Source organism: Platalea leucorodia (assembly GCF_965183815.1).
Source record: "Platalea leucorodia genome assembly, chromosome: 9".
NCBI lineage: Eukaryota > Metazoa > Chordata > Aves > Pelecaniformes > Threskiornithidae > Platalea > Platalea leucorodia.
The window spans coordinates 7,257,690-7,280,436 of NC_138831.1; the positions used below are offsets into that span (position 1 = coordinate 7,257,690).

Genomic DNA, 22,747 nt, shown 5'->3' on the forward strand with positions numbered 1-22,747 from the left:
AGAAGGAAAGCAGGGTGAGGTGGTTCATCTTCTCCTCCGTTTGCTGACTATGGGTAAACCTGAGAAGGGAGTTTAAACTGAAGGATAGAGTATGGGCTGTAATTTGGGATGAGTGCAGACTATTTGTGTCCCTTGGAAGTATCATTAATTATGCTTTTATTACTTAGATAACCCTTGCCTGCCTCTGCTTCCCATTCATCCATACAAAGCAAATATGATGCATTGCTATTTATTCTTTACATAGTGTTATAAAGCAAAGTTGATTCATTTTATGACACAGGGCTTGAGATATTAAGAGTCTGTTTGCTCTTCTTAGATTTATGTGATCATGCCGCTTGCTTCTCTGCTTTTAGTATGGTTATTAATGTTCTAAAGTTGTTGTTACAGTCTGTTTCCATTCATTCGTTCATTCAAACTTTAAAACATGTCCTGAATAGAATTGTTTATCAAAACAGTATTTTGTGTTTCTAAAAAAATGTAATTTCTTTCCTTAAAAAAACAAAACAAAACCAACAACTGAATTTCTTAGAAGCAAAATAGAGGAAAGAGATTGGGCGAAAAAAGATATTTGTATATCTTTTAAAATCTGCTCTAAAAGCTACTTCTGAGGGTCTTCATTTCTGGTTACCTAACGAGATGCCATTAGACCTTTTTTTTTTTTCAGCAGTGCTAAGGGCACCACTCAAAATGATTTAAATTGCAGTTCTGAGCACTCAGCTACTCTGAAAATCAGGCCCTATATGGGTCAAGTTGGTCATTTCCTCTGGATGAACACTTAAGAAAACATTGGCTTTAAGCGAGTTGGTTCAGACTCTGAATCCACCCCGGCAGGGACAGGAACAGAACTCGGGTTTTCTGACTGACTGATCAAATGGCTCGACTGTGCTATCACCAAGAAAGAGAGTTTAAAGAATGACTCCGAAAGGTTATTTTCACTGAATTGCTGAGTACATAAAATGTGTTGAAAGAAAGGGTGAAACTTCTTGAAAAGGTTTAGAAATTGTTATAGTTATAATCTGTTGTGGTAGGATTTTCAAGTCCAGTGTTCAGTGAAGCTAGACTGACAAATTTATTATAGTCATAAGGCTGAGAAACCTATTAGAAGAAATATAATAGAAGGTACATTTTTGTGAAGCTTTAATAGGAACTGAAACAATTCAACAAAAGACTAAATTTGGTAAGGGGGGAAAAGTCATTTATTAAATCTTTCTAAAAAGACTGACTGGCCTTTCTTTAAAAAGAATGGGATTTTTGTAAAAAATGAAAAGCTCAACCTTCATAAGAACAACCTGGTAAAAGGGTTTATTACAAACTGGCTTCTTGTGCAAGTTCAGTTGTTTTTATTGTCAATAAATGTTGGTGTTATACAATAAGAGAAGCATTGTTGCCTCTCTAATTTCTCTCAGGGATTGAAGAAACTCATAATAAAAGCATTCAAAATCTAAACTGAAATAAAAAATAGAACACCCCTGCTCAGGTTTGCATGGCTAAAACCAGAGACAGAAACTATGGGCTGAGAACTCAGCTCATAGGAAAACTGTGTGAGAACTGTGAAGGTGGTGTTATTTCTTCTACCTCTGCTTACAGTAAAAGTCAAGCTATTAATATCAGGCATCTTGACAGTCACATAAATGCATATATTAAAATTCAAAGTACTTTTTGCTTCTGTAGATGTATCATCGTTACAGAATAAGACAATTTTAATGTAAGACCAGATGGCAATAGCATTACTTCCTTACAGTGGACAAAAGTTATAGGCTGACTTGTACGCCCCGTGCAAACGGACTAAAACTGAAGATGGTGTCTATCACCATCCCAGAGCAAGAGCGGACACAAAGTTAAACAGTCCAGTCCGTTCAAAGCGGTGGGGGAAAGCAGTTGGAAGACTGTTTAGATAACCAGCAGTGCCTGTGTGGACATTGGCAGGCACTGACTTGCTCCTCAGTAAACTTGCTACGGTTTCAAATAGGAACCTCAAATCAGCCCAAAGCCGACAGGCTTTCTGTCCGCGTAGCAGGCACGACCGGTCTCGAGGAGGCCCAGTGAACCCCCACTAGGGTGTGACAGCATAAGCCACGGCTGCTTTTGAAGCCGATGATCGGACGCTGATCAGGTACGTAATTATAGGCACCAATCCGAGGAAGCCAGCTTCTCAAAGCTCCCTATACAGCCCATGGAGAAAGACACCTCTGGCCCTTCAGAGCAGCTCCAAATGCTCTGCCTCGTCCTCTGCATCACCGTCAAAGCGAGCGCCCTTCAGAGCAGCTCCAAATGCTCTGCCTCGTCCTCTGCATCACCGTCAAAGCGAGCTTATCTCTCTGCACTGACCAGGGAAGGAGCCTAGGAAAATCAGCCTTCTCCTGGATAAATCAGCTGAGGTGACTCTCTCACTTAAGAGCCAAAAGGTGTATCTCTGTCCCTCCTGTTCGCGTGCATCCTCTCGCTGCTCTCAGGAGGAGGACGTTCTCGGTGCGCAGGGGAAGGAAGACGCAGCCGGCGCGGGTGAGTGAGGCGCTGCTGGTCAGACCAAAGCTAAGCGTCCCCGTCTGACGTACTGCAAACAGCAACCGAGGATGGTGGTTCTCCAAGTGTTTGTTTTTAGTGGGTTTCCCCTGTTCCGTTTAGGGAAAACAGACAACAGGAGTTGTTTGAAATAAAGCTGTAATTTACTGTCCTAGCATGCTGAGAAGCAATTAGATTCAAGCTAATTACTGTAAATAGTTTTTATAATTACTTGTGAAGCATTCTACTACCTGTACTTCTGTTAAAGTCAGGCAAGGCCTGTAGTTGTTTTTTTGTTTTTGAAGAGAAGGCTTAATGTTATTACTCAAGGGCCAAACTATTTTCTTGAAATCTTCAAAAAGAAGTAGCTATGCCATAGAAACTACTGATGGAAAGCACCTGTTAGGGCATGCATCCCCTTGATGGTACTGAATGGGTGTATCAGTAAACTGTCTCAAGTATTGTCTAGGCTCGTTTATGTTTCACAGCTATATCTACTACTATCTGGAAAGACTGTTCCAGAACCTAAAAGGATCTTTTTTAAAAAAAAAAAAAAAAACAACAACAAACAAATAATTTTCATCTGAACACTGATTTTCTTAGCTTTGTCCTGTTTACCAGGTTTTTATCTCTACTTGAAGCACAAAGAAAATACTCTCTTCCTCGTGTCCTTCTACCACAACCATTATTTTTTTCCTTGATGTTGGACAGAGTTCGGCCTGGCCTGATCCACAGTTTTATACCGCGCTTTCACAGGCGCACAAACCAGCCGGAGTTCCACCACCTCCGTGCCCCTGCCAACAGGTCTTCCAACTCCTGCTCTGAACTCGACCCAACCGCCTCTAGTTTGGGCAACTATTTTTGCACCGGCCGACGGGTGCGCCGCCCATCCTGGTCTGTTGTTTGGGTTCTGGTTGACCTGAACCAGGTCTCCTGATGCCTGCGGGCAATTCCAACCGGCACGCACAGGTTGTTCGCATTAGCTTGCCTAAGCATACAGTAACGTGTTGGCAATTTTCTTTCAACAAAGTGTGACTTCCGCACGCGTACCAGTCTTTCCCACGCCAAATACGCATCTTTAGCCGCCAAACAGCAAAATACGAATATAGGAGCGTGTTGGTGGGGTGTCCTACCATTTATGAGCTTCATCTCGGCTCTAGTCTTACTACCACGGAGAGGACAACAACCTGTTTCTCCGAACAGAGAATGGTACGGGACCTGCCGACAGTAAGGGTGGGAGCAACTCCCTGAACACCGGAATGGGAGGAGAAAGAGGAACTAGAAGTCCATTTTTGCGCTTTCTAGGTTCGACGCTTTATGAGCTTGCTCCTGCACTGGGAGGACGTTTCCTTGCACGCCTTTGCCATTGGAGCTTGTTCTAACTTAAAGCGGCTTCGCCCAGGGCTTGTGCAGTTGACTGAAACGCTGCTGCCCATGTCTGCAGTTGCTAGGAAAAGCCGCCAGAACCCAAGGCGACGGCCACGAGCTGCCCTGACGGGGTTTCACGGCTCTCGGACCGTCCCGCAGGCCTGGTATATTTTACCAATGGTATCATGGAAGAAATGTTCATGAACAGATAGACTTTGGACCTCCAAGTAGTAAGCTACTATCACAATAGAGGTGTACCCCTAAAAGGCAAGTAAAGAAAGAAGAGGAAAGCAAAGCAATTAGGAAAAATCTAAAATATATGTATTTAAAAAAAAAAGTTTTGAAGTGGTTTTGTATAAAAAAACCTCCTTTCTTATTGTTTTTTCCTTTGAAATACTCCTGGTTTAAAATCCCAATAGATAAAAACGTTCCATTTTTTCAAAACTGACATATGGCAAAAATTGGTACCAGTAAATAAAAGTACATAAAGCTAAATCGCGCCTTTCTAAATGTTAGTAAAAATGACAAAATAAAATAGTAGCTATATAAACTATGCACAGGTGTGTAGCATATTACAAGAAAAAAACATATCTTGCAATTATAAGCCTACAGTATTTATTTCACTTGCCTGTAATTACATTTTATACATGTTTGTTTAGTAATATCAATCCAAGACATCATTTTGAGGATATAATTAACTGCATGTTAGAACAGAATGTGTTTGACTGTTTTTGCGTGTTGCAAGCCTTCAAAGTCCTTGTTAGCTGTGTCTAAGTGCCACCTAGTGTTACAATTTACCCATCTCGCTCAGAAAACCCCTTTTCCCCTGAATTTTCAGACTAAAACCAAATTGCAGGGTTAAGAAAAACCTGGGGTCACAACGCCCACGTTTCAGTGCTAACAGTAAGTCCTTAATCCGTATTTAGGCACTCACGGAGTACGCGATCTCGTGCGTAGCACTTACTTCTACTGCAGACTGCGACCAAGCGACAGAGAGCCTAGTCTGGTGTTAAAGCGTACACTCGGTCATATTGGCACAACTGGACAGTAAATAGAGTTTTTCAAATTTTTATACCAGTGATCTAACAGTAAATTCACACAAAGATGGAAGTATTTAATGAGGACACACACATATAAAACTTTTAAATATTTTTTTCTGTAAGATGCACGGTGTAACTGGAAACTGCGGCGGGGGGGGGGGGAGATGGACGACGTAACGATCTATAGCGCGCTACAATTAGGTGACAGTGCATTAAGACAGGGGACAGAATGCCTTGCCCATGTAAGTGACCCTGTCTCTAAAGCCCTCTCTCTGCAACGACCCTGACGTCATTGCGGGTGCTTTGCAGATACAAGGAACCACCTACTCAAAACAGCCTGCTGCTTTCTTCTTTTCTTCTTCTTTAATTAAGTTTAAAGCTTATATTCTTGACAAGTTGGGAACTGATCTAGGTTAGGTTGCTCTTCTAATGAAAAAAGAACATTAATACCGAAAAAGGGAATGCAGCGTTTATAGCTCATTAGCTATGAACTTACGGAGTGTTTCATCCACTGTCACATAAAGTAGTCATTAAGAAATTATGGTTTCCATCCTGTCTCTGTTTCCGCAACACTGAACAATTGATAGTATCTGTAGCTTAACTAAAATGTTCTTTGCATTCTCTCCACAAATGGCATATATAATGGTTTATGTAAACCAAACTTCAATTTGTCTCTATTCTTTCTGAAATTCATTAAACGCTACAAGAAAGAACGATCACTGCCATTACAGACAACTGGCGTAGCTCAAAGTAGAATATGCAAACCACTTAGGCTTTCCGTTAAATTTAGTGAGACCGTAACCATTAGCTTTTCACACCATTAGAAATGAGGACAGGCTCCTATTTCTCCCTATCATTTATTGGAAAGTCTTGTCTTTAAATCACAACGGTAAAAAAAAAAAAAAAAGGCTTTAAGTACTATTTATCCTGACTGCTGCAATAAGCAGGGGTAAGTTGACAAGTACATTAAAGAATTTCTACTTAATTATATGTCATAAAGTGAATTAATGCAAGTTTGTTGCAGAAATACAAGATCAGAGAATGGAAAAAATGGAAAAAATAAAGAGCTGAAGAATCACGAGAAAAAACTTCTGATCAGCAGTAAGGCTTGTGATGAGGTGTCTCAAAACGCTAGGATCAGAGAAGGTTTAGAAAGGAAAGAGGGAAGACAAGATCTTTCAGAGCAGCTTTTAGAAATCACCTGCAGCTGCAAGTGTGCCTAAATCTATCAGGCAACAATGAAGAAAATGAAGAAAAAATGAACTTTCAGCTGTATTTGGCTTAGAATTGTTTGGTTTATGTTTTCTGCAAAGAACAAAACTGACAAAAAAGTAGATCGTGCCTTTTTTAAAGCACATTTTGATAAAAATTTTAATATAAAGGATTTGAGTCAGCCTCAGTAACTCTTCAGCTTTGAGGCCTGGAAGAAATTCTGCTCTCAGACACACAGAGGGCAAGATCACACCACGGGGTTTGGAAACGCGTGTGGAGAATCCGGCTGGCGTTCGCCGCACGCTGCCCGTGCCAAAGGCGTAACGCTGCGCCTTGTGCAGGAAGGCAACACCTGCCTCCAACTGTAGGTCGACCTCACTAGAGAACATGGCGGCGTCGGGACGAGCGGGCTCCGGAGGGAGCGAGAACAGCCAACCTAACCCTCAGCAACGGCCCCGCGTCACGCCGAGTCCCTTCGCTCTTCCTCCCTGGGTTTGGGCTGCAAAGCCCAAAAAAGTTTGTCCAAACTATTGCCAAATCTCGCCCGCGTGTGCGTAGGGGAGAGGGGCGGTTCCAGCGATGGATCCCACTGCGGTCAGCGCCCGGAACGCTGCCGCCCCCCGCCGCGCCCCCGCCCGCCCCGCTGCCCGCCGCTGCCCGCCACAGCCGCCGGCGGGGCTCTCCCTCAGGCGTAACGGTCGCCGCTCGAGACCGCCCTCCGGCCGCCGCCGGCAATGATTGGGCGCTGCGTCCCCTCGCTCCTCCAATCCCAGTGGCGAAGGCAGATCCCGACCTCACCTGATCCCGCCTACCCGGGCGCGACGGGGCCAATCAGCGCCTACAGCCAGGCTCCACCTTTCCGGCCGTCTCCATGGCAGCGGGGGGGGGGGGCGGGTAAGGTTAAGGCGTCGTGGAGATCATGGTGGGTGGTTGCTTCCCTTTTCGAAGCCGGCGAGGCTGAAGGTAAACGAGGTCCGCGTATTTGTGTATTTTTCTTTCCTGCCTTCTCCTCCCTCCGTCCTACAGAATGGTACATTCCGGAGGGCTCGGAGATCCTCCCCCCCACACCCGTTATCAATGGTAGGGCTAAGGGCGGCTCCTGCGTGCCCCTTCGCGCGCGCCGCCGCCGGCCGTGTGCGCTCCCCCTGCGGCCGCTGCCTTCCCGCCCTTTCCCGGGCTGCCGGCCTGGGGGGGCGCGCCCGTCCCTCCGCCGCCCCTCGGCCCGCCGGGCCTCCCGCGGGCCTCTGGCGAGACAGGAGGGGCTGCCGGCGGCGGCTTGCCTGCGGCGGCCCAGCCCGTCTTGCCTCACGCCTTGGCGGCCGCCCAGGGAAGCTACGTGCGAAGCCGTTGCCCCGTGGTGCTGCGGGCGGAGGCTGCTCGCCGTGGGTGCTTGTTTGTTGCTGCTGTTTGTGAGCTAGGCTCCCCTAAAGAAAAGAGGTGCGTGCGTTTGCCCTCCCCGTGCCTCAGTTTCTCCCGTCGCCAGTAAAGGCGTTGCCTGATAGCGGAGGTCTCGCCTGCCCTCGCCAACAGCATCACGTTCCCCGGCGGGGGGAAGAGCACAGCAGGGATGTGCTCCTTATTAAACAAAGGCGAAGCATTAGCACTAGGCCGGTTGCACAGAAGTATTTTTCAGAGCGTGGTGATACATGCATCCCTAGAAAATGGCCTCTGCTGAAGTTAGAGTGCACACGTAAATAACTTGCTTCAAAGTTACTTGTGAATCTCTTGACAGAGAGGAGGCCTTTCCTAATATTCTCGTGTCTTGATGAGATCTTTTAATTCTCCCACCCTTCCACGTTGTCAGCGTGATAGATTCTTTTATTTGCTTTAGTTTTACTTACATGACAACAATGCAGTCACCTCTGAGGTGAAAACACGTTCAGCCTTCTGAAAAGTGCTGTAGGGTCTTGATTTGCATGCAGTGGGCGCTTGATCTCCATATCTCAAAAAAAAAAAAAAACCAGTAAGATGTAAACAATTTAAGCTGTGTATCCCATCATGTACTGTGTTACAGTACTGAAGAGCTGAGCTCAAGAAGTTTTGACTTAATTTTTCAAGCACTCGAAAATGAAACTGGTTTAGTAGCTTATTTAGTTTAATCATGCCTGTACCCAAACATAGATTCCTATGAACAGGGCACTGTATCTGTGAGAGGTAGTTATAAATGATATTTACAAGTATAACTCGGAGTAATGTGACAAAAGCCAGAGATCACTAAACATTAATACACAAATTATGCAAGCGCATAGTTTGCATGTGCGGTTTTAAGCATCTGAAACTTGAGAAAACTTAATGCTAAATCTGAAACTTGAAAGCCAAATTTTAGTTCTCTCATAAATTATTAGCATACACTAAAGATTTTCCTAAAATACATTGTGAACATTGGTAGTGCGCATGTATTCAAAGCATAATGTAACAGTGTCTTGTAGTGAATATTAAAATTTATAAGCAGGTTTTGTGTAGATAGCTGATATATAAATGTCATGCGTGCAACTTTTTAACACAGAATTGTTTAATACAGAAAAGTATGTTCACGTATGTCTTTGGAAGATTTTAATTTCACTTGTTTTTCTTTTAATAGAGTAACAAAACTGGGGCAAACAGCTGAAAATGTCATCCTATTTGGCTCAGGAGGTTCACCTTGCTAGAAGACATGAAGAGATGTAAGTAATTGTTTCAGCAGCGTGGCCTGCCTCACAGCGGTTTGTGTTGTGGTCTTGAGAGACCTCCCTCGCTGCACATGACCGTCCTGTGAACAGGGAATCTGAGCTCTTGTACAGAGCACAGTGGTATTTCAGCAAGGGGTTGGTGTTCCAGGAGGTGGCACTCTTCCTTCATGAACTATTGGAATTAGCATCCCTGATGGCCGTTAAGGGTATTTAGGTTGATGAGGTTTTTTTACTTCCAATGGTGGTACTGTTTTAAGATCTCCATTGTTAACCTCCTGTCACCGTTAAATTCCTATTTCGGGAAGGTAATTGGATTCTCTCACTCTACGCCTCAATTATAGAATTGCTTCTTTGTTGCCCTGTAAACTCAGCTTGTGAAGCAAATACAGTAATGATTCAGAAAAATCTGCTTTTCTTATAACAACTAGTACTTGCCAATGAGCAAGAGTAGTACCGATCGAGTCACCCCAACCCACCCTGTCTTTCCTGTTCTGGGAGATTCAGCGCTTTTAAGCACCTTAGCATATGAGGACTGCTGGTTGCAACATTCTAGCTTCATACAAGCACAGCAGGTGGTGTCTGCCTGTACCTTTTCCCTCCCCCAGCACACCCACCCTACAGCCGGCTTAATTAGCCCCATAGTTTTGAGAAAACTGGGTAAGGTAAAAAGGTTATTTTCTAGCTCCTGAGCAAAATGTTCTACCCACTTAGCAAAATGTTTTCCTTTGTAGACTGTCTCAGAGATCAGAGCTGCTACAGCAGATGGAGACTTATCTAGGAGACAAAAAGACTAAAAAGACATGGCAAACTCAAGCAGCTGATGCAGCTCATAAAAGGAATGCAGCACTTTTAAATGTAAGTTTCTGCAACTACCAGGAACCGCATTGAAATGTCATGGTTATGTAGCTTAGAGAATTAAAAGAAAAGTGTTTGCTCTATAGTTATCATTTGGAATCTCCTATATACAGTTCCCTCTTCTGGAACTTGACCAAAAGTATTAAATGACAAGTCTTTATTATCTGATGGCATCACTACCTATTTCCCATGCCCTTCTTATATGAGCCTCGTGGTGGCAGCTGCTGCTATTTTTTTTTTTTTAAGTACGTGTAGAGATGCAACACGTGCCATTACATGTCTGCCTAAGAGAACTTAATCTGACAAGACTCACAGCGCCTTTACACTTTGATTCAACATAGAGGGGCATGTTTGGAAATAGGGGCTGACCAGCCTGCAATGCTTTTAGTCCAGGGTAAGAACTATTCTCCCACTATGGTTGTGTGAAGTTGTGGAAGAAGTTCTCGGTTTAATGTTTTTCTTTAAAGAGGTGTAGAATGACTTCAAGAATCTTACTTGCAAGTCTGTAAAAGCAGTGTTTGGTATTTCTAGCTCTTCCTAGTGGTGATACTATTAATAATGTTAATAGCTGTTCTACATACCTGTTGTCATATTTAGGTAAGATTTGTGTTTCCTAGGTAAGTTCGGCAGACGTTTGAGAATGGGCAATTAAAAAGATCTAGGTTTGATGTCAGGGACTGGAATGCTAAAACCTCTTCTGGAACCCCTAGCTTAGGAGTTTGAAGAGATTGCACTTGACCACTGACATGAGCATGCATTTGAAAAATGTTTGTCTGTTGTTCGGGAAACAGCAGAAAACGATACCTCTTGTGCATTTTCTTTAAACTCCTACTTATTAAGGGTCCATATTGCATGTATTGTGTTTACTGAAACAACAAGTTTTACTCTAGAAGATTACAAGATTAATTTGTCACCAAAAATTTTTTGTTTTTTTCATGCAGAGGCTGGTCAAGATTTAAAATGTTCACATTTCGAGTGGGTATAATTCTATTGCAGACCCTCTCTGTATTTAAATGGAAGCTATGTTTAGGGAGTGGCAGACAAGGCAGAACAGTTAATCAGGGCTGCCTTCTTAACTATTCTGTGACAAGGAAGATTTTTCAACTTGGGCTCTGGTAAACTGGTGCATTCTGGGCTGGGGCAATCAAACGCTTCTGTAGTGGGTACAGACGAGTGTAGGTGCTTCAGAGGGAGGCTGGGGAGAGGTGGATGGTTTGTTTATTTTTTCCATAATTCATGCTCCATTGATTTAGTAATTTCAGCCGTTATGACTCCCATTTTCCTTATGCATTTTAGAATAGATTTTTATTTCATAAATATAGTTTTTTATACATTATTTGTGTTTTAAATGCGTTCTCAGTTAACAAATACAGGCAAACATAATAAAGGCAGGGTATATTTCTGCATGCCGAAAGCTTGTTGTATTGGAAATGTTAACAATAGCTCAGACATATACAGAGTGTAAATATTTTTGCAGTTAAACAGATATTTGCCATCTTCTGTCACATCCTCAAAATTGTTCCTTTCAAGTGTCAAAAATGTTGGTGTTTGTACGGGGAAAAAAAGCAAAAACATATGTATCAAAACAAATTCTGTTGCAGGATAAAGTAGCATAAATCAGTTTAAATCTATTAATTTTATACTAGTTTTAACAGGCATGCACTCCTGCAGATGCTTTCTGGTAACAGAAGAAAACAGGAAAAAAAAAAAAAATCTATGCAGAATAATATATGAGAAGCTTGAAAACAAGACTGATTAATGTGCCAGCTTCAGAATATTGTTCCTGATACCAGGCACTGTACATTTCACAGTTACCATGTGGAGAGTTGTTGATTTGGCCTACTCAAAAATACATGGACATGATGAAGTGTTATTTTTTTATTTGCATTTCTGTTTTTCTGCATGTAAGCAAAATCGGTTGTTTTCAGTATGTGATCATAGCAAAAGACATTTTTCTTTCTCTGTGCTAGTTGATATTTATGCACAGGAAAGCATTTCAAAATTAATTTATTTACTAATCAGTAGGAAGCAAGGAACTAAATATTTTTTTTTAATTGAAATTTTGACAATTTAAGCACTTGTGCAGCATTTTAACATAATTATCATAGTATTTTCCTTGATGTCTTTAGAGGGAGACTGCAGACTAGGGAAATCTGTATCATTTGCTACTTATATAATGTTGTCGTAATAGAAGCAGAAATTAGACTAGTATTTATAATCTAATTCATGACATTTGTTTGTCAGTAATATTTCTTGTGTTTAGAAATATGTATTACTGTGCAACAGCTTATAACATGAAATAGAAAATGAGGAATATGCTGTAGTGTTGGGAAGGTAATTTAGATGAAATTTGCTTTCCTTCACAGGCATGTAATTCTGGAATTATTTAAGTGGGATTCTGCCAGACTGATATCAATATAAGTGACAGCTGAATTTGGTCCCCTAAAAGTGATGCATGTGTCATGCATTCCATTTTACCTCTGGGGAAGGGTCTTGAATTGTTTTTGTTCCAGTACTTGGGGGTTTAGGGGAAGCATTGTAAGATGTTCTCTTTTTTCAGCACTCTGACATATTAGATTTGCTCTTTTTTTCCAAAGAAGTTTACACTGCTGACGTATTTATTTTTGTATTGATGACGAGGATTTCTTTTTCCTACAAAGCTTACTAGTTGTATAGACACACGAGAAGTGCCGCCTAATCTTTTAGTAGTTCCAGTTATTTTCTAAAGCATACTACACCTTCCAGCAAAAATTTCTTTCACTGTCTGTCATTAAATCAGTATTCTGAATGACAATAGACTGCACAACATACAAACTAGAATGAGCAACGAAAAGACACATCTAATATCTAGGCTATGCCAAAGTGACCTTCTCTGCTAAACATATATGCACAACTGCTGTCTTCTTTCTTGCCTGAAAGACACTCATTTCCTATCACTGTAAACATTCCAATGACTTAGCTGAGTATATAAAGAAATAATGATCTTGACTGATATTCTTCCTTCCTGTGAAAATTCCTGCAGGAATTAGGAAGAAGGAATCAGAAAGGAGGAAAATCCTATGGAAGAATATGAAGTGAACATTACTGATTGATCCTTCTTTTCAGTATGGCAATAACTTCTCCAGACTTGGTCTGAGCCATACTGATATGAGCTTCATTTGGTGCGATTTGTGGTGCATCTGTTCTAAGTACAGGCAGCAGAGAAATTCCTTTCTTAGGTTAGTTAAGCCTGTGTTGTCCTCTGTTATTTTGACATTGTGACTTCAAATGGCTTCCATCTTTGCCCATATTCCCCCCTTATATCTTTATCCCGTTAGTCTTTTCTCACGTGAAAAGGGGCAGCCACTTGCTGCTTCCAAGGATTTGGATAAATCTGAGACTTAGTTTGCTCTTTCTCAGACATCCTTTAGCTTCCTACAAGGGTATGCACTTTGCTGTAGAAAAGGGAGAACAGTTTTGCTTGGAATTGGTTTGTACAAGAGAATGCAGTCATGCTGTAAAAGGAATTAATAAGATGAACACTGTAAATTGAATGAACTGAGTGTATCTGTATCACTGAGTTGAACTTCAGCGAACAGTAAGGCTGTTTTTTGCTTTTATTAATCATACTCTGCTGAATTTGAGTCATATTTTCCAAACTAAACTTGAGTCGAGCACTGTTTACTTATTGATGTATTCAGATTGGCTATTATTCAATACGAGTAATCATGTTTGGTCTCTCTTGTGGCTATGCTCCTCCAGAATCTCACTCTTCTTTTCAGCGGCAGTGGTGGTGAATATTTGGGAAGTCCCTTTGGGGAATTTCCTCTCTCATTTAGTTTTTCTGTTGTACTCTTCACACCCGCTCTCTGCTCCCAACTCTGCCATCTGCTATACTTTCTTTCCCCCTCCACTCTGTTCAGCTTTGGCTTCTTCACACCCCACTCCCACGTCCCTTTCTGTCTCTCTTCATCTGCCCACCACTCAATCTCTTCAATGTTTGGGTATGGAACCAAGCCCACAAGAATGGGTCAGAACTTTAAAGGGGGAGGGCGGTTAGTTTGGGGGGATGTTTTGATTTGTTTGTTGCTGTTGTTTTTTGATGGTTTCTTTTTTTAAAAATTTATTTAGGCCTTTGCGAATCCAGTACACATCCACTGGACAAGCAGAAACCCAAATACTGATTTTTTTTGTAAGCAAGCTATGTGAGGTGCATTGTCATCCAAGTTTGTCTGGTGAACAGCTTGCTGCAGCTCTACATTTTTGTGCACATGTTATGCATGCATATTAGCAAGTCATCTTTGTCTTGAGGAGTAAAGATCTTGCACATAATTTGCCTAGTTACTTTACAGTTACAGTAGCTAGAATACATACGTCAGTCTTCATGCAGCACAGAGAAAACCATTCTGTTCCCCTCTATTTTCTTAAGTTTTACAGAACAGAATTTAACTGTAATTTACCCTAGTGTCCAGGAAGAATAATGGTGTTTTACAGCAACAGTCTTATGTGGTAATGAGATTTATTCTTGTCTCAAAAAGGTACAGCAAACATGTTTAGAAACTGTGGGATGTTAGTCTTACTAGTACAAGTTGGATTTCAGAATGACCAAACAGAAAGGTTTGAACTTCAGTGTTATTCTTTGAATGCTGTTTAGCTGTAACAAGTTCATTTAATTAAATGTCTTTATGTGAGTGTGCATTTTCCTTTTAATATTCCCAATGTTTGTTTTTAAAATGTACTTTGCCTGTGTTTTAGGATATAGAAGCAGCAGAAAAAAAGCTGCAAGAAAGAGTGTATTTACTTCCACATCCCGATACTGTTAAGTTAGAAGTAAGTCCTAGAACTCTGTCTTTTCATTTGCTGTTTACCAAATATTTTGCTTTTTTCCCCCCTGAAGCGTGTTCTTAAAGTGAAAATAATTGATTTTAAAATCCAGTGACTGGTATAGCCAAAGGCCTGTGTACTGTGTAGCAAGCTGAACCTAAATTCTGGGGCAAGGTCCCTAGATTCTGGGGCATTCTGGTGGAAATATTTAGCAGCTTTCAGATCTATACAAGCTTCTATTTAAAATGAAGTCAAATATAAAAATGAGTATTGTGAATATCAGAAGATTATTGTGTTTATTATGTCAGAGCTATTTAGTTTGGTTTATATGGTCAGCCCATTTTCAGCCCACATTTCAGGGTCAACAGTTTATCAGCACGAACAGAGAAATTTTCACTTCTCTGTTATTTTAGGGTTGTATGGGAGCTTATGAAAAGTACTGCTACAGCAGGAACACTCGATTTTTACTTCTCAACCTGTAGTCCCTAAAACATTATTTAAAGATTTTGAACAGCAAGTTATCTGAGAACTAAATATTATCCCGATACAACGTAACAAGTTTAGTTAATTAGTCTCAAGACTGTTTTATCAGTATTACCCAGTGATGAATGGACGATGAGAACAGGAACAGCCCTGGGAACAGGAATTGGAGCACAGCTCTTCCTGATGCAAACTAAACATCTTAACCACAAGGCCACCGAGTCAGATTCCCGCTTGTGTTTCTTGCACCAGTGATCTGTGGGTTCTTTGCTGTATGGTGGCTTAGTTTCCACAGACACAGTAGCGTGCAGTGTCCCGCACTAGTTTGTGTGCTAGGGCACTGTCAAAGAGGGGAAAGGTATAGATTTTAGCACTGTCAGCCTGTGAAGAGAAGTGTATTGTACATTAGTTTCACACCTGCTGGGCAAGTGTTGTAATGCTTAGGCTATTACTTAAATGAGAGGCATCACTTCTTGTTCTGGTTACTGTTAAAAGTTTTTGTCTGTCATTGCATTTTGTAAATAGCCTACTCCTGTCGCTGTGACAGGATGCACACTGAGTATGCCCATTCAGTGTCTGGTTGGTTGGTTTGTTTGGTTTTGTTAGGGATTTTAGGCAAAAGGATACATTTTTACCTGGATACCTGTACATCTTGAATGATGCTAAGATGCCAAGCTACTAATATTGAACCTATTTTGACTCTGTTCAGCAGTAGTTTTGGACTCCTAGAGGACTTTCAAGGCACCTCTAGAGTTGTTTGGATCAGTTTTGGACTGTTGCTCCCTCTGTCCTGTGTTAGGTGTTAAGCTGCTTGTGGGATGTAGACCAAAGTCTGCACAAATTGGAGAATGCAGAGCAATTGCTTATGGCTGCAGAGATGTCTGCGCTCTGCAGCAGCGGTTGAATTTTAGAGAGAACAGAGTTACTATTTGAAGGAGAAGATCCTATCTCAGCCTTTTTTATACTTCTGAAGAAGAGAGCTATAAATAGTGGGAAAAGAAAACTTTCTTTCATGGTACAAAATTCTTGTGCGTGCTTTGTTCCAAAACACTTCTGAGCATATTTCACTCAGCCATATATGTGTCTGTATTAATATACTTTGAAAGTTATGGCTATAATGGATCCCCAGCTTGCTAAGTCGGAGTAGTTTTGTGTGACAGCACATATGCTTGTCAAAAAAGATTCTTTGAGTAAATCTGTTGAAGAAAATATTTTTGTAAATCTGCAAGAGCCATAGTTATATCTGAGTTACATGTAAGGATCAAAATGATTAGCCAGGAATCTAATACTCTGCAGGGAGATGTTCAGTTTTGTGGTACGCTTCTTCCACGTTATATACTTAAACAAGTAAAGAAAAAAGGCTCAATACATATGTACCATAAATGTTTTCTACTACAAAATTACTTTTTTCTGAATAGATATCAGTGTCTAAAAATACTTACACTTACATTGGTGGATGGATTAAAGTGTTGGTTTAATACAGCTCTGTGATCACAGTATTTTGTGTAAAAAAAATTATACATGGCGCTTAAAATTTTCTTCAAAATCCTACAAACAACAAAGTTATCCTTAGGATACCAACACAAAACCAATGAATGGTATGTCCATTCCACAGATAAAACAGAAGTTAAATATATTACCCAGTAGCACAGGGTAATGCAGAGAAAGGGTTAGATAACCCATAGTGGTTTTCCTAGACCACAGGATAAGTATACAGCTTTTTTTTTTTTTTTTTTTTCATTTGTGATCCAAATACTGGAGCCGATTACTTCATCAGTGATTTATCACATCTAAAATTTTACTCAAATATTTTGAACGACATTACTGCAAACTTTTCTAGGATAACCAATTTACATAGCATTTTTCATTTACAACATTAAACAATTTTTTTCCACTTCAAATTTAAATGCTGCTATCATATGTACTTAAACATAAAAGCTGCTTTTGGAAAAGTTTATTATCACAGAAAATATTTTGCTAAAGGTACTGTGAGGGTCTAAACTAGTCTGTTGCTTACCGCAAGAGGGCACATTCAGTCACTTCACAGTTCATGCTGCAGAATGAAATCTTTCCAGGCTGGTATTTTGTATCGTACAAGAGATTTGAAATTTCTTGTGTAAGTAAGTTGTTCTTTTCTGAATTGCTTAACTCATAAGGCAAGATTTAATAACGCATTGCATATCTATATTGTTTTTAAACAGGCTGACACAGATTTTGAAATTAAGTTTATTTTTTCTTATATCTTTCTCAGACTCTCTATTGGGCATCAATAAAAGAATCTCTTCCCAAGTGGGAACAGTTTCTTTTAGGAAGAGCAGAAGTTCCTATTGGTTTTAAGAAAATGAAAACTGCAAAACAGAACATAAGCTACCCAGAAGAAGATTCACAAAAATAAACACTCTAGTTTCATTTTGGTTTGTAATTTATGACTTCAGCAGACAAGATCATCCCGATCAGGCAACAGAATATCATGTCATTAAATTGTAAAGTAAATCATTTAAATGAAAATTAAATATACCGGATAATTTGCTTCTATTGTCGCATTGTGTACAAATCTTTCTTTTTATTCTGTATTAGAGAAGCAACCCTCAAAGGGGCTCTTAGGATCAAAAGTGAGAAACACTGGTGTATAGGAACCCACCAAGGCAATTGCTTTTTCAGTATGAGAAGAGTTTTAGGTTATTTTTAATCCTCTGCTTCTACATAAAAGTGCGATAAGTAAAGACAGATTCATGCATTATCTTTCTTCACTGCAGTCATCTGTGCTGTATGTCTCTCTGTGGATGAGGGAGAAAGGAGGAATTTACCGTTAGCAGGAAAGGCAGGCTGTTTGCAGCAGGCAGAGTAGCCTTGGTTTAGCACCAGCAATCTGTGTAAAAACCTTCATGAGAGCAGTTGTAGAAGGAATACCTTGAATTTCCACACCTTGCTTTCCCTGATTTTTGTCATTGCCACTTCCATTGCTTCTACACCTCACTCCTGATTTTTGTCATTGCCACTTTCATTGCTTCTGCACCTCACTCCAGTAACCACTGCTGCTTTTCCCAGCCTCCTGCTCCTACTTTGTATTTCCTCTCTAATGGGCGGGTAAAGACAAGAAAAAGTAAACAAATCTCTATTTTTTTGCTATTTCTAGGCTGCTCTTAATGCTATTTTCTTTATGTTGACATAATCTACAAGTGAGAACTTCTGCTTAGGCATGAAAAGTTTGAAAGAAGCAAACTGAAAGGTAGCTGGCAGTGGCTGTCCAAGAACCAAGCATATATAGAGGCTGAGGAGATAATATTTTCGTTTTCAGCCACTGAACAGCTCCTCAGCTTCCGCTACAGAGGTGCAGTATCAGTGAGTTTTGATTGTACAGTGGGCCAACTTGGTATGAAATTTCACTGCTCTAGTGCAGTGCTTTTTAAAGTATCAGTTCGGTGGAAGATCCTTCCAGGTGTGTGACTTGGCCTGCAGAAATTTAATCCTTCCTAAGCAAAGGAAGCCTGGAAATAAAAAATCTTTCTTTAAAATTAAAACCTGGACTTGAGTCAATATACTGTTAAAATTTAATCTCGTACACAACGACATACTTCCACCCCCGACTTGAAAGTAGGAGAAAAAAATTTTACCTCTGTCGGTGTCTGAGGATATGAAAATGGAATGATTACAAATTTTGCTAGGCTGCTAGTGAACTGATCTATGCATTGCCATGCTACATAGAGATATAATTTTGTTTAATAGTAGGGATGTTCTAATGACTTTTATTGAAACTGAGGTACTTTTCAGCAACATTTCTCATAAATGTCCTGACTGCTTTGGATCTGTGCACTAAAAATCTTGTGTTCGTTTAGTTAGTTAAACATAGGTAAGTTACTCACTGGTGAGCTGTTCATGGGGAGTTTATGGTCTAGGCAGAACTAGAGAACGAACTTGGAGCTGAAAACCGTAGGAAGTCTGGGTAGTCTGTAAGGACCAACATCTGCAGACGCTGTTCTCCGTGAACTTAGGCACTCGGTTTTGCCTGAATTTAAATTAGCTGAAGAATCACTGACACAATAAAATAAGAACTTCAGCTGCGATATAAAATTGGTGTATGTTTTCAACGGGAATATTGAGTTCATTTAAAACTTTTTCTATTGAAGTGTCCATTAAACTGATAAGTTTTTACAGAAACTGCCATCTTAGAAATATCCTGTTGAGTGGGTGTTGGTGTTTGTAACAATAACGTTGTTTTCATAATATGTGATGGCAGATTAGCACGCTTCTCTGCAGTGTTGTTAACAGTTGTAATTAAGGAATAAACAGTAAAGGGTGTCAGTCCGATGACAATTTCATCTATAGTGTCACAATACAAAATGTCACAAAATATTAGAACTGTTATATAACTACAAAAATATCAAATTAGGCTTTCATCTTACAAGCAGAGAGCTTAAAAAAAACCCTGGCATAAAGACCATGGCAATTTTATACCTACTCAGTGTTCTGTCACAAAGACAACTTGGTAATATTTTCTTCTGTAAGATCACAATGTGGTTCTCAATCTGATTTAGCGGGAATGTGTATCGATCTTCGAATTGTAGAGCTCACATTTAAAAAGCAAATAATTAGAACCAGTTGAGCAGACAAGAAGGGAAGAGCTATTACACACGATGCCCAGAATGAAGGGATGGGTGAGCAGTTAGTTGCTAACAAAGACTAGGATTCATCCTGGTCTTTGCATCCAAAGGGAAATCACTTAAACTGAAATCTGGGCCCCTAAGTACTTTATACGTGTGAATAATCCGGGTCTTTATCTCTTTGGACTCCGCCTAAACACTGGGGCACAATGCAGATGCTCACTATCTCCTTGCCCCTTTTGATTGCCCGTGGAAGGAAAGCGAAGCGTGTGGACTAGGAGGGCACGGCGCCGGACGGGCGCGGATTTTGTAGCGTGCTGGGAAAGGCACCTGCAAGTGCTAGGGTAGTTTTTGTGCTGCAGTTAACTGCCCAGATACTAAGTTTCTGATTATTTTGTTGTTGGTGGTGTAATTGGGCAAAGAGATTAAGATTAAAATGAAATTATCTTCTTTTCGAAGAAGGAAATGACTTTTTTTCCTGCAGCATAGCTTTAGGAGCGATAGGACAACTAGTGCATGGAAAACTATATAGGCATATGTCCAGAAAAGGACAAAACGAAGAGAAACGTTTAAAGGAGGAATGTGTATAGGTGACGGCTGTCAGAGACAAGAGCCTTCACGTTGGCCTGTGGTCTGATATAAACAGACGCAATTGCACGTGAGTGTGCGAGAGCACGGCAGCAGGGGCAGGGCGGCACGCGGCGCGGCCGGTAAGGTACAGGAGCCAGTGGTTCCTGGTCTGGCTCAGACCTCAGGGCAAGCGGTGGCAGGGAACGCGATTCTATGGTATCTCCTCTTAAATTTGTTGAGTGCACAGTTTAATTTTCTGTGGCTGAGCTAGGTCGCCACTAGCCTTTCTATAGATACAAATTTGAGAAAGCAAATGTTAGTTAAACTTAAGTGTGTTTAGAAAAAAAAAAAAAAAATCCCCCAAACTGATTGATAACGATATGGTTTAATAGCGGCTTTAAATGAGATCTTGAACGAGTGTTCTTCACCAAGTCAAGGCTGTTACTTCAAAAATATTGACTCTGTGTAGTTATACTCAATCTTATGCCAAGCTTTTATATATATAAAAATATAAAATATATGATATATATTACATTTTATATATATATATATCTTATGTAATTTCCTACCCATCTTGGCTAAATGCTTTTTTTCCCCTCAGAACATAACCTGTTACTCTGCATTCTTGACTTGCTGCTCACCCTTTTGCGCTAAAATATATGTATACGTAAACGGCAATGGTCCTAAGAGCCTGTTGCTTCTTGTGCTTTTCTGGTGGGTAGGAGAAAGCAATTGAGAGAAGAGCAGTAAGGAAAACCAAAGGTTTTGCCTGTTTGTAAGTTAATCTTTGAGTATCTTACAAGAAGAAATAATTAATCATCCTTTTTTGGGTTTATGCACAGATGAGTAACTACTGTACGAACCCAGGAGCACAGCCTGTTCACCCATCTTGTCACCTCTACCGTCACATTCCCGAGCGTCTTACTTTCTCAGTTATTCTGGCTGTGGGGGCAGTAGCAGAAGGCATGTTAGTTTTCCCTAGGATAAGACATTTCTTACTCTGCAGAATCTTTCTCGAGCCTATTAATTTCATGTGAGAGTACATATGAAATAATAAGAGGGTTTAGACGCGTGATATTTGACACTTACTATGGTATCCTCTCGATACCATAGGGTTGTGTTTTCATAGAAGTTGGGAGCTAGATTTTAGGCTGAGCTTATAGTTCTTCATTCCTGTCTTTTTCATTCACATAGGTCGGGGATGTAGATGCTCAGTTTGAGCTTGTTGGTACTGAAAAACAGGAAAACCAAATTTGAAATGGAATATACTTTTAGAGGTTGCATCTGAAAGAAAACATTATTTACTCCATAATGGTAGTTTTCATAATATTTTAATAGTTGTGTTCAGATACAACTTGACCCTAAATATCATCCCAAATGCAAGCTGTTTTAACATATTTGTAATGCTAAGGTCTTCATTACTGTAATATTCTGTTTGCTCGAGGATTATAATCCATGGATATACTGTGTTACAGTTGAAATAAAGCTTTGATCCTGTAGTCACTGCCTCTTGGATTTCAGCGTTATGTTGCGTGTACGAGTTGGATGTAAGCTGGCGCCTGCTGTAGCCAAGCGTGTGGACAGTGAGTATGCCAGGGATAAATACTTCGCTTAGGTATGGTGTTTATTTTCCTCAGTTTGACACCGCTCTGAAATATTAATCTGCTGAGTGAAGATTAGAATCTTGGAAGTTTATTGCTGAAAAATCCAAATGTAACGAATCCCAGATCAACTATTTGCACTCATCCTAATGTTTCACAATAACCGTGTGCTAAGTTACTTCAGATATGTGGTTACTACCAAGATATGGATAGAGATCCTTAAACCCTTGCAAAGGAAACAGGTGGGGAAAAAAACCCGGTTCTCTACTGCATCCTCCTGCTGTGTGAAGCTCTTTGTCTTTGCCGTAAATAGGGTGATTTAATTTGGGCATTTGCTACTCCTTTTAAACACAGCTGAAACAGCTCTTGAAAATGCCCTAAATTGTACCCGCTGTGTATGGAGGCTTCCAGTTGTATCTTTTTCATTCGAGGGACTTTGCATACATTGGTTTTTAACGCAAACGGATAGGAAGTATGCTCGCTTCTTCCTATAAGTTTTATCACTAGCGATGATGAACTTACTTAAAAATAAATGTGTGGTGTTCTTTCTCCTTACGCTCAGGCGTATCACCTACCAGAAAGCCCTAATAGGCAACAAAATAGTGTGAGACGGTATTTACATCACACTTTTGAAACAGATTCAAGCAGAGCCAGCTGCCGTAAGATTATTTTACAAATATATTGCAGATTAATAAAAGGAAAAATTTGCCGTCCTTTAAGCAAATTACAGTCTCCTTGGCTAATTACATAGCTTGAAGCCGCAGTAAATTAGTACCTGCCTCACAGCGGTGTCGGGAAACGTAATTTTGGTTTCCAGACTTGCATTTCTTTACCCATTTAGTTTGTAAGTGTTCCCAATAGCTTCATTCACGGTGCTCTAACTGTTGCTCAATAAAAGCTTCCGGAGGATAATTTGCTTAAGCGAACCACACGCCTGCAGCTTTGTTAAGCGCGATCTAACCTGGGCGCTTCCCCGGCAGCTGGCCGCGGCTGCGCTCGCCTCCGCTCCGGGGCTCCGCGGAGCCTGCCCGAGGGGAGGGCTGCTC

General features: G+C 40.7%; 1 protein-coding gene across 2 annotated transcripts; it reads left to right on the forward strand.

The window, feature by feature from the left end:
* Positions 1–7,016: 7,016 nt before the first annotated feature.
* CEP15 (centrosomal protein 15) lies at positions 7,017–21,553 on the forward strand. Of its 2 annotated transcripts, none has more exons than XM_082321214.1 (5): positions 7,017–7,085; positions 8,704–8,785; positions 9,523–9,646; positions 14,381–14,455; positions 17,181–21,553. In XM_082321214.1, the coding sequence occupies exons 2-5, from the start codon at positions 8,733–8,735 to the stop codon at positions 17,322–17,324; spliced, it is 396 nt and encodes a 131-aa protein (XP_082177340.1). In that variant the 5' UTR covers positions 7,017–7,085; positions 8,704–8,732; the 3' UTR covers positions 17,325–21,553. The 2 variants fall into 2 exon arrangements, with proteins under 2 accessions (XP_082177340.1, XP_082177341.1); XM_082321215.1 differs by lacking the exon at positions 7,017–7,085 and adding an exon at positions 7,393–7,559.
* Positions 21,554–22,747: the final 1,194 nt, after the last annotated feature.